Source organism: Schistocerca nitens, chromosome 11 (assembly GCF_023898315.1).
Source record: "Schistocerca nitens isolate TAMUIC-IGC-003100 chromosome 11, iqSchNite1.1, whole genome shotgun sequence".
Taxonomy (NCBI): Eukaryota; Metazoa; Arthropoda; class Insecta; order Orthoptera; family Acrididae; genus Schistocerca; species Schistocerca nitens.
Window position 1 is genome coordinate 198,903,365 of NC_064624.1, and position 13,077 is coordinate 198,916,441.

The following is a 13,077-nucleotide window of genomic DNA, read 5'->3' on the forward strand; positions in this document are numbered from 1 at the left end:
TTGTTTTACTTTAGACGGTGTTCATCTTACAGCCTTGTTTCAAGACACTATCCATTCTGTTCAACTGATCTGGGTCCTTTGCTGTCTCTTGACAGAATTTTGACTTCTTTTCCTTGAGATTTAATTCCCTTTCGAAGTGACTCCTTGGTTTTCATCACAGCATTTCCTTCACAGCTTGATCACTGTACACATTGAATAACATTGGGGATAGGCTACAACCCTGTCTCACTCTCTTCCCAACCACTGCTTCCCCTTCGTGCTCTCTGACTCTGATAACTGCAGTCCATTTTCTGTACAAGTTGTAAATTACTTTTTGCTTCCTGTATTTTACCCCAGCTACCTCCAGAGCTTCAAAGGGTGTAGTACAGTCAACATTATCAAAAGCTTTCTCTAAGTCTACAGATGTTCTTGTTGATGAAATGCAAAGTTTGGACAATGAGTCAAACTAGAACATACTAGAAAGAGCTTAACGATTAATAATTGACTTGAAGGGAGGAAAAAAAGGTACCTCAAAACTAAAAAAAACTGTGGTCGTGTGCTTCGCCTTATAAACATATTGACTTTTGTATGAGTTAGATACTTTATTTGATTCTCTGTGTCTGGTGCCATGAAGATATGACAGTGATGTAGATTTAAAATACTTGATGATCATCTGTTCTTTTATTGAAACCGTTAGTTTTACTAAAGTGACGAACAGCTGTTGTGCCAAATGGTAATTTTTCAAAAATTGAATTCGTTTCCACTTGACAGCTCCTTCTACTCCCTAGGCGAAATTATGTGTAAATATAGCGTAAGTGGTTGTCTGATGTTATGCGTTCCTTCTCAGGGTGCTGTCCTTGCAAGACCCATTTAAATTCAACAACGTGCAACATCTGTTTGATCCTCACTCAGGGATTACAGTGGCATACCAGTCAACTGAAATTGTCTGCTAGTAATCGTAGTCGTACACTGCTGCCCTTAGGTGATTTGCACAAGCTGGATGTCACTTGACACAGTCTTATTTGGTGAAGCATAAAACATAAAGGAACCAAAGCAAGAAATCAGTTCTTTTTTAAACTGAGTCATATATGAAATACACATCCTTTGCCCTTATTACCAAGATACGGAAGCAGTACAAATAAGAGTGCTAGAGACCACTTTGGTGAAACTCTCTCTCTCTCTCTCTCTCTCTCTCTCTCTCTCTCTCTCTCTCTATTCATTTAGTCGGTTCCGACTCTTCGTGACCCCATGAACCACTTTTTCCCGTCTTACACTTTCTCCCGTAGACCTTCCAGGTTGGAACACATTGCTTCTGTGATGCCATCGATCCATCTCATCCTCTGACGCCCTCTTCTTCTAGTCCCTTCAATCTTCCCCAGCATTAATGTTTTTTCCAGCGAGGCATGCCTTCGCATTGTGTGTCCGAAGTAGGTCAACTTTTGTTTTAACATTAGACCTTCCAGGGAGAAATCTGGTTCTATTTGCTCCAATATTGATCTGTTGGTTCTCTTTGCAGTCCACAGAACTCTAAGAAGTTTCCTGCAACACCACAATTCGAAGGAGTTCGTGACACTACCATTGGGTTAAATTTATTACATTTTACTGTAGATAAACATTTTTAAAAAAATCTAGTTTATGTAGTTGACCAGCATCTAGATTTTTTCCACAGAGATAATGTGTCTCATTCAGGAATCGACTGTCACAAATGTGATCTGTGGAATGTGCAAAAAGCTTGGTGAAGGCTCTTCATCAAGATGTAGTTTGTGGAGCACAGTTTGTGGACAGATCGACCCAGTGCGGTGTGGGAGCCATTCCGTGCAGTGTATCCCTCTCTCGCGCACTACGGTCTGCTCGTTCACGGTCCGGTCATTTCTTCACTCTCTCCTCACTCTGACTCTCTGCGCTCTACAGGAGACGGACCAGGGAGCGTACAGCTGCGAAGCCATCAACACGCGTGGCCCAGTGTTTGCAGTGCCGGATGCCATCCTGGTGGTGAACCGGCCACCTTCCGTGTGCCAGCGAGGCTACTTCAACGACCTGGCCTACCGCCCGTCAGACTGCATCCCTTGCTTCTGCTTCGGCGTCACGTCGGACTGCTCCAGTGCGGACCTGTTCACGTATCAGGTAGGTGCAGGTGCTCCCACAAATGTACTATTTCGGCTGTCGGACAGTTTCGGCAGATTGTTTTCGTCAGCATTGCGGGAGAGTCACGTGTACCAAAATCGAGTAGTGGAATCAGCTTGCTAGTAGTAACGATCTGCTAGTTGAATACTTACACTCACACTTGTGTATATCAAACACACATCAATGATACAAATATAATAGAGGGAAACATTCCGCGCGGGAAAAATATCTTTAAAAACAAAGATGATGTGACTTACCATACGAAAGCGCTGGCAGGTCGATAGAAACACAAACAAACACATACACACACAAAATTCTAGCTTTCGCAACCAACGGTTGCTTCGTCAGGAAAGAGGGAAGGAGAGGGAAAGACGAAAGGATGTGGGTTTTAAGGGAGAGGGTAAGGAGTCATTCCAATCCCGGGAGCGGAAAGACTTACCTTAGGGGGAAAAAAGGACAGGTATACACTCGCGCACACACACACATATCCATCCGCACATACACAGACACAAGCAGACATTTGTAAATGCCTTTGTTTACCTTTACCATTGTTTACCTTTACAAATGTCTGCTTGTGTCTGTGTATGTGCGGATGGATATGTGTGTGTATGCGAGTGTATACCTGTCCTTTTTTCCCCCTAAGGTAAGTCTTTCCGCTCCCGGGATTGGAATGACTCCTTACCCTCTCCCTTAAAACCCACATCCTTTCGTCTTTCCCTCTCCTTCCCTCTTTCCTGACGAAGCAACTGTTGGTTGTGAAAGCTAGAATTTTGTGTGTGTGTATGTGTTTGTTTGTGTTTCTATCGACCTGCCAGCGCTTTCGTATGGTAAGTCAAACACACATCATTTACACGACAGAAACATTATTCTATTGTTGGTTATAATTTTTAAGTCTCAGTTAAACTTCCGGCTAACTGACACGTACACATTAAGAAAAAAAAAATTTAACAGTCATAATGTATAACTTAATCTTTTGTAACACTCGTACAAAATCGAAAGATACATAAATTAATAGCTACAGGCAGAGTTCTCAGGGGGAACTGTTAACATTTTTTATCACCAGTATCTTGCAAAATTGAGTGATATCTCATTTCATTAGCCAAACGAACACTAATCATTCCAACCTTCGCAGCTCGTGCTTCGTCCATGGATCTTATTGGTGGGAGGGGGAGGGAATAAGGAAGAGATTTCTTGTCTTTTAAAAGGGACTAATTTTCTAAGTCACATTATCGTGTGCGTTATCACAGTTTGCTTATTAACTTATTTTTTAGGCACTGAAAAGGAAAATCAACAATAATTGCCAAATTCTGATTACAAGTTTAGTACAGATTGAAAAAACTGGTAAGCCTTGTCTCCATGTGTCACCAACCTGGTATTGCTCAACCCACATTTGAACCGTAAACACAGAAAAAAAAAAAAGAAATGAAATAAAGTTTATCATTTACTACCTTTTTGGTGTCCATGCAGTAAAAATTGAGAATGTGGCTTGTCATTTTAATTGTTGCTTCCTTGCAACTAACTCTATTCGCAAACACATTTTACAGTCAGGATCCACATATACCACTGAATATACCTGCAAAATAATATCATCATATGACAGACAGTTCAGGAGGTGTGACGTTGGAAACATTTATAGATAAACTAGGTTACGCATAAAACACAGTGAGACTTCCGCATCAGGCATGACATTTTAATTTATTACGTCTTTACTACTAACTCCATTTGTAACATACTTGGCATGTAGTATTTACATATGTCACTTACTGTACCTGCAAAATTATGTCGTCGTATTACACATATTCCAGGAGACGTGACATCATAATCATTGAGATGCATGAAAAACTAGCTTTTACCGAAACTAGAGTGCAAATTACCTAGAATTTACTCGTCTGGCACTTGACGATAAGAGCACTTAGTGACTTTTTCTTGCTTAAAGCCCTACAAACTAATGAAAGGGAGACAGTTTATTGTTTACTAAATTTTTATTTTAATGTTTCGAATTTTTGTCAGTCTATGGGAGACCAATCTGAAACTAACAAAACCCAACACAATTAGGGTTTTGCATCTTCAACCGCAAAGATTTTACATGCTTAACACAGTGATTCGTGTTTAAAGTAATCAGAGGGGGTTTACTTTAATACGAGATATGAATTCAAATAAAATTTTTCGTGTGTCGTAAACAGGATGTGATGTGTGTAATATGTGTTGACAGTTGCCTCCACCACTGGACGCGACAACACTGGTTGGAGTGCGCATCGACCCGCAGACGGGAGCTGTTAGCATCAGTCCGCAGCTACCGCGGTCGCGTCCCGGCATCCGGCCACTCGACAGGTCGAGGGGCAGCTTCCAGGTGAGAATTTATTTCTGGTTTCTAGTTGTCAGAGTGATACATGTATCAAAAGGTTTTTATGTATCTGAGTGCACTGTTTTTTATTGCTGTGTTTTAATAAATTCAGGTGTAAAATACAGGGAACAAAAAATTGTATGCAAATTGTTCACAACTCAGACTGCAGTTTTAAGAGTTGGAGGTTGTGATGGGCATAATTCTGAATAGGAATGAGACTGGGTTTAATCTATCATTCACGTTATTTTATTGACAGGGTCTACTGTAATTCATAGGGTCTATTGCTCTAGTGGTAGAATGTGTACCTGGAAATTGAAATTTCATACCAACAAATTCTTGTTGGACCGCAGATTTTTTGGACTGCCTTTAACCTAGCATTACCTCTCGATAGTGCAAAGATTTATCAGAAATGGAATGTCTTTTGGATTCCACATAGACTGAAGCACCCCGTTTCCTAGCTGAATAACTGGAATAGGCAAGGGACTCACAAGTTGCCAAAGGGGTATCCAGTAGAAAGAATTGCACCAGGTCATTGTTCACAACTCAGACTGCAGTTGTAAGAGTTGGAGGTCATGACGGGCACAAGGAGTTGTTGTTATGATAATTAATGCCAGTTTGCACAAGTGAAAGCATATGATAATAGATGCAAAAACATTCCAGTGGACATGGACATGCAAACAAGCTGTTTGTGAGGTAATGTCTGCCTATGAACCACTACTGACTTCAGCATGAAGTATTGTCCTAGTTATGAGCTGGTTTACAGGAACAAGTCAGTAGCTACAAAAACTGGTGCACTGTCTAAGAAGAGAGGTTGAAAAAGGCAAACATATGTTTGCAGCATTTGTAGATTTTCGGAGTGCTTTTGACAGTGTTGACTGGACTACAGTCTTTGAAATGTTGAAGGTAGCAGAGGTAAAATACAGGGACTGAAAGCTTATCTACAACTTGTACAGAAACCAGATGGCAGTTATTAAGAGTCGAGGGGCACAACAGGGACGCAGTGGTTGAGAAGGGAGTGAGAGAAGGTTTTAGCCTGTCACCGATGTTATTCAGTCTGTACATTGAGCAAGCAGGAAAGGAAACATTGAAAAATTTGGAGAGGGAAATAAAGTTCAGAGAGAAGAAATAAAAACTTTGGGGTTTGCATATGAGATTGTAATACTGTTGGAGACAGGAAAGGACTTGGAAGATCATTTGAATGGAGTAGGCAGTGTCTTGAAAATAGGTTGTAAAATGAACTCAGCAAAAGGAAACAAGGATAATGAAATGTAGTTGGATTAAATCAGGCGATGGTGAGGGAATTAAATTGGGAAGTGAGATACTAGGAGAAGAAGAGTAGTTTTGATATTGCTGCTGCAAAGCAAATGATAATGGCTGAAGAAGGGCGAATATGAAATCCAGACTGGCAATAGCCAGGAGGAATTTGGTCACATGTAATGTTAATTCAGGTATTACGAAGTCTTTTGTGAAGGTACTTGTCCGGAGTGTAGCATTGTATGGAAGTGAAACATGATGGTACAGACAAGAGTAGAATATAAGCTTTTGAAATGTGGAGCTACAGAAGAATGCTGAAGAGTAGATGGGTAGACTGAGTAACAAATGAGGTACAGAATAGAATTGGGGAGAAAATAATAACAAATGAGGTGGTACTGAATAGAATTGGAGAGAAAAGATATTAAATGTACAACTTGACTAAGAGAAGGGTTCAGTTGATGGAACACATTCTCAGAGACCAAGGAAACTTCAATATGGCAATGGGAGAAAGTAAAAATTGTAGTGTGAGACCAACCCTTGACTTCAGCAAGCAGGATGAAATGGATGTAGGTTGAAGGAGTTACGCAGAGATAAAGAGGCTTGCACAGGATGGGCTAGTGTGGAGAGCTGTATGACGTCAGATTTCAGGCTGAAGACAACAACAACTACAGAATTTGAAATAGCCTTAAAGAAAATTTAAATCCTCATAACCACAGACGTACATTTTACAAGGGCGCAGTTTTAAAAGACCAAATGCATAGTCATTTTTTGATCCTCTGTTAAATTAAATTTCCATTTGTAAATTTTAGATTACAGTTGAAAATTCGACAAATTTTCCATTTTTCATCTTTTCTAAATGTAACCATTTTTATGCAACATCAAAAAGTAATACTTTTCTATACGAACATTTTGTAACTCATAATTTTATACAAAATTGTTAAGGCTTTCGTGGCCACTTGATAAATGACCTGTTGGCTTCTCTTTGAGGTGCTTCTACTGACATTTGTTTGATGATTTTTCTGACGTTTCGCCAGCACGAGTGGCTGGCATTGTCAAAGCTTCACCCTCCACCAGCAGCAATGGAAAGTGAAGCTTTGACAATGCCAACCACTTGTGCTGGCAAAACATCAGATAAACAGTCAAATAAATGTTGGCCGAACCCGAAACAGAAGCTGACAAGCACTGTTTGTCATTACTTTATGTATTTGTATAAATAATATTTGTGTAAGCTGCATGCCATTTTATCTGTGGTTGCAACATTCAGTTGTCACCCAACTATATCCTGAGAAGCCAAAAGCCAGTTTGTGATCAAATGAATAATGTTTTGCAGAACATCTTAAAAGGATTTCCTGTTTAAGGGGTAGCTTGCAGGCAAAAATTCGAAAATTTTGACATTTTACAAAATGCCCTAGAATATTATTTATTCTTTCCTGCACAAAATGGTGCATAAATTATCTTTGTGTTGCATTTAGAAGTATTTCATTTTTAATTCTCTTGTTTTACATGCGTATTTTGGACATTCATCTGTTTGTGTGAATATCTCGGAAACTACACTTTATAGAAGGCTGTGATTTTCATCTATGGACAGAAAATGTGTGGCTCTCGATGTTAGTCACACAGCTGTATTGTCTGTCCCTTGGCAATTATTTGTTTGTTTTGCGTGAAACAGTGACTTTCTGTGAAATCTGGTGCAGTTTGACATACTATAAACATGCCTAGAAGTGCTTGTCTCTTCAAGAACCGTAAGTTTGGAGGTATAACCAACTCACTGAAAGTGTAAAACCAAGTGTTGTTCAAAAGTTAGAATCCACATGTGCCACCAGAGAACAAGGGAGCTGCGACATCACCCAGTGCAAGTAAAACTAAGACAAACAATATGAGGAACTAGGACTACTGCAGGATAATTTATAAAATAGCACTTCTGGTCTGGGTTATGTTTTGTGTGATGTGAACATTTTGGTTCAGGTGTTGTGTGGTTCACTGCGCTGTAATATTTGTGACAGAAAAGTAATTATTGAGGAGGATTTGTCTGTAAGAATTGGACTTGCTACGACAATAGCAGGTATTATTTACTGGCTGTGACAGATGTTCAAATGTGTGTGAATTCCTAAAGGACCAAACTGCTGAGGTCATAGGTCCCTAGACTTACACACTATTTAAACTAACTTATGCTAAGAACAACACACACATCCATGCCCGAGGGAGGACTCGAACCTCTGGCAGGACAGGCTGTCCAATCCTTGACATGACGCCTCAAACTGCGCTGCCAGCTGTGACAACAGAAAGTCATTTGTAATGTCAGATGAATGCAAGAACAATCTGTATGAGGTAAATACAATGAGAGCTATTGAAAAGGGTCTCAGTGCAGCTCAGTGTTTCTGGTCGTTTATGAATCTACCACCACCATCACCTAAGAAAATTCAGAGGTACACTGAAGTTATTGGAGAAGCAGTTGAATCTCTGACTTTCCTGTCAATGAAGGCTTCAACAGATGAAGCTACTGAAATGAATGAAGGCAGCATTGATATACAAGTTGCGTTTGATAGGACATGGCAAAAGTGTGGCCACACATTGATAAACTCAGTTGCCACAATCACAAATGTAGACACAGCGAGTGTAATTGATTTTGAGGCACTTACAAAACATTGTTATAGCTCCTGTGAAAAAAATGGAAAAAATGAACATGAAAACTGTCAGAAAAATTATGAAGGAATCAGCGGAGGAATGGAAGTTGATACCACAATGAAAATGTTTAGCCAATCACTGCAGGAAAGGGATGTCTGATACACGCATTTCCTTGCGGATGGACATTATAAAGCATATCAGTGTGTTGCTGAAGCAAATTCGTATCAGAATATTGTGATAAAGAAATTGGGCATGTGCAAAAGAGGATGGGGACAAGTCTCAGAAAATTAAAACAAGCTCTTCGCACCACCGCACTGTCTGATGGCAAACTACTTAGAGGTCGGCTAACTGATAAAACAATAAATCATCTTCAGCAGAATTATGGAATGGCCATCAGAAATAATGGAAATGATCTAGAAAGTATGACGAAAGCAGTCCGGGCCTCGTACTTCGACAAACTTTCAACCGACAGAAAACTGGCACATTAATTCTGTCGACCTGGGCCTGAATCGTGGTGTAAATTCCAGAAGGGTGAAGTTTCAAGAGCATCTTCGCTTAGCCGCCAAGAACTTTATTCCTGAAACTGTTATGGAAGTAAGAAAACCAATTTATAGGGACATAGCTTACCCAGGCCTCCTCCGAAAATGTCTACATGGGTGAACACAGAATCTTAACGAGTCATTCGATAACATTATCAAGACACGAGTTCCCAAAAATGTTTTTGTAGGGCTCAGTAAACTAAAATGGGGAGTTAGTGATGCTATGTTGACATTTAATGATGGAAACATGGGAAGAATAAGGTTCTAAAACATCTTAACATCACTCCAGGCTACCGTACTATAAATGGCTTGAAGTTTTAATGGACAAGTTGAGACTCACCAAGGCACAGCGTGCAGCTGAGTTTATCACCAAATAGGCAAGGTCAGTCAGAAGAAGGAAGCTGGCAAAAATGATGACGCTGACTATGCTGCCGGGTGTTTTTGAGCCTTAATTTAAAATTACAAGTCATTTTTTATCATATTAAACTTTAAATGTGATTTTCTCAAAATGACATTTTTTATGCTTTATGTTCCTTTATATCAAAAACTACTTGTGATAGCTATATGAAACTTGGGCACCTATTTTGTTATAACATATTGCACCTACTGAAGCACAACCATATCAATAATTTGAATGGAAAGTCATGTAGGGCATTATATGTACAATTATTTGTAATAAAAAATGGCACAATTGAAAATACATATTTATCTCTCCTCCTTTCGTACATCACCTCTTAATTCTGGTTCAGTAGACATAAATAACATGGATGAGATATGTGTAAACATTTTAGAGTGTTGTCTTCATTGGGTCCAGATATAGGGTACATAAACTAGGCTAATATAAAATTGCCCGCATAGGTGCTGCAAACAACCCTTAATACTATTACCTTAATGCATAGATTCAGTAGCTTAATCCAGTTTTCATTGCATGCAGCAACATAAGGTAACAGAATCACTTCTTCACAGGTGTACTCAGTGGAGCGTACATCTGACGGCATATACCCGTACTTTGCTATGCCGGAGAACTACCTGGGTAATCAGCTCAAGTCCTATGGAGGCTACCTGAAGTACACTGTCAACTTTGTCGGCCAAGGAAGACCCAACAACGCTCCTGAGGTCATACTTTCGGTAAGTACGGAACATACCAGACCACAAGGTACTGCAGCACAAACCAAACTGAGATAAAATTCTCCAGAAATATGACACCCATCTCTGAACATGATTCCTGTTTTTATAAACTGCTTTGGGTCCTAGTAACACCCAGTGATAACCTTGGAATAATTAGTGTCATTGCGTCTCACTTATCCGGTTGCAGCTAGGTGTATTGTAACATTACCCATTACTGTCAGATTTTAGATGTATTGTCGTGGTGGCGGTGGTAGCTGGCTGTAGGAATAAAGTATGAAGAATTAAGGTTAATGTGAGAGAAACAAGAGACAAAACTCTGAAAAAGTTACCTCAGATGCAACACTTTTTATTGGTGCATCCAGTTTTCCGATTCTTCTATATTAGTAGTACTCATGTGTTCTTAAACATTCTAAATTTGACCTGGGGCCTTAGTTTTTTTGTTAGAGGAATGTAGTAGCAAAATATAGCAACCATTTGAGGATGGGGCATAAAATTTATTCAAGTTTCAACCCACATAATTTCTTTTTGCGTGTGTTGACTCAGTGTGTCTTCTGGTAATGCTAGTTAAACCATTGCACATAGTGATTGTTCTTCTTCTGCCTGACTACTTTCTTTTATTTTGAGTGCATATTACTTGCCAGTTCAAATAAAATAAACTGTGCATGACAAGTCATCCCATGTTCAAGGGCATTCAATTGTTTTCCATGTTAGCGATGAAAATACCGTGTTGTTATCGACTTTTCTTTCTTTTTAAAATTAATGAATGAATGATGACTTTCTTATCTTTTTAAATTTGGACAGGTGAGAGTATTATACGTGAAGAAAGCATGTGATTAAGCCACAAATTTAAAAATTGTATCTTGTGTGCGCTCTGCTCAGGTCGTCTCAGCATTTACCAAAATAGAATTATCAGAGATGAGTGCAAACCAGGGGAAGTAAGAGACAGAGCTTCAATAAATTCAAATGAAAAAGTGATTCTTCATTCATTTAAACGTGAATTTACAATGCAGTGCAAGTTGTTAAGCTTTTAAAAACAGCTAAACTTCGATATTTAATGCCAGAAGTAAAATTCTTCATTTTTAATAATAACCTTTTTATTTTGTCAACAAAATGAAAGTTTCTCCTCCACAGACTTTATTCACATGTCCTTGAAATTAAATTTATTATTTGTCTCTAAGAAAGTAGACAACTGTTGTCACGGCTAGACAACTGTTGTCACGGCTCGTGTATAATCGAAAATACTGAACAAGTATGTAAACAAAAATAGTCGTACCTGGAGACTGAGTGAAAATGTTCGTATAACTGACATGATTTTAGAGACTGGTTTCGTTTGGTTGTTTCATTTTTTTGAACAAAAAGAAAAAAATAATAATTTACTGCCCAATCAGCTGTTAAAAACAGTCAGTTGTCCCGTCAGTAGCAGGAGAGCATCCTCGGAGTTCGGAAGTTTCCACCAATGTAATAAGACAGTTAAAACATGAGCAACCAATTTCACTTTTCAAGTGGCAGTGTTCACACGGGGCCACTTATAAATGCATTTTCGTCTCTTCACAGGGTAACAACTACACACTGGTGCACGTCCCGCGGCAGCAGCCCGAGGCGGGCCGCGACAACGACATGTCGGTCCGCTTCTTCTACGGTGAATGGTACAAACGGACCGGTGCCAGGCCTGGCGGTGATATTCCTGGGGGGCCTACGGATGTCCTCGCCTCTCGTGAGGAGATCATGATGGCTCTCAGCAATGTGGACAACATCCTCATCAAGTGAGTGACCGAGTGTAGTGAACTCGACAATAGAGCCATATGGTCTGCTAATCTTCAATTTGCTTCATACTTATAGAATTTGAAGGTCATTGCCTGGACATCTATTTCTTTAAGCAGCAGAATCTACTTCCTGAAACATTCTAAGAGCAAAAAATAGTCTTTTAAGTTTTCTCGGGTGATGTTATAAATATTTTGAGTAATTTTACACAGCCATTTGTTGAACGCATAGTGTTCTAGTCTTAGAACTGCGTAATCACTGGTCCTATTCGTACTGGAAGTACAACGTGTAATTTACGATTAGAAAAAGTACTGGTCATTCCCGTTTTCAAGAACGGTTGTCGGACAGATGCACATAATTATAGACCGATACTGCTGATGTCAATCTGTTAGAGAATTATAGAACGTGCTCTATGTGATTTGTTCATCTTATTACATGCAATTTTCAAATCATACATGTAATACAATCCCTGTATTCAGACTGTGAAGCTGTCCTCAATGAATTCGTCGACAGAATAATAACACTTTTCCACCAGAAGAGTAAAGAGCAATCTTTTCAGTGAACCAGTCTCCATTTTAAATATATTACTGCCTTTTATTTTATTGAAAATTTTTAACCCCATATACTCTATCATTTGGGCATAAAGTTTTAAACGATGTGTCGGAAGTTTGAAGTTATCTCTGTGGCGAGTGCTGTAGTTGTGGTCAAAACGGGAAGTGTGGTCGCACTTTGACATTTCTGGAGAATGAAAATTTCCTGTGTAAAAACCAGCACGGATTCCGTAAACAGAGATATTTTGAATCACAGCTTACTCTGTTCATCAGAAGACATTCCATACAATTAGTCACTGTTGGTTCACCATTATTAAAGCTTACTGAGTATCAGACCAGATTCGTGACTCGATTTAGCTCGTCCTTGCAGATAAAACTGAACATATTGCTCTTAACAGAATGAAACTGACAGATGTAAAGGTAATTTCAGTAGTACCACAAGGGAGTGTTGTAAAGCTGATTCTGTTTAAAATGTATGTTAATGACGGACAATGTCGGAAGCTTTGTGAGGCTGTTCACAGACGATAGTATTGTCTATTGGGAAGTTGCAACACTAGACTGCTGTAGAAAAATGCAGGAAGACCTGCAGAGGATCAGTGATTTGTGTGGGACCCTGAACATAAATAAATGTTGCGTACTTTGTGTACATAGATGAAGAGATCCACCATTGTTTGATTACCAGAATGAGATTTTCACTCTGCAGCGGAGTGTGCGCTGATATGAAACTTCCTGGCAGATTAAAACTGTGTGCCCGACCGAGACTCAAACTCGG

At 39.4% G+C, this 13,077-nt stretch overlaps 1 protein-coding gene across 1 annotated transcript in view; it reads left to right on the plus strand.

Annotated features, from left to right (window-relative positions):
* LOC126213609 (basement membrane-specific heparan sulfate proteoglycan core protein-like) overlaps window positions 1-13,077 on the plus strand; it is an 843,204-nt gene that overhangs the window by 629,060 nt on the left and 201,067 nt on the right. Inside the window, exons 32-35 of the mRNA XM_049941462.1 lie at window positions 1,891-2,103; window positions 4,316-4,453; window positions 9,832-9,993; window positions 11,548-11,756. Of these exons, the coding sequence (XP_049797419.1) occupies window positions 1,891-2,103; window positions 4,316-4,453; window positions 9,832-9,993; window positions 11,548-11,756 (722 nt within the window). The remainder of the gene's footprint in view (window positions 1-1,890; window positions 2,104-4,315; window positions 4,454-9,831; window positions 9,994-11,547; window positions 11,757-13,077) is intronic.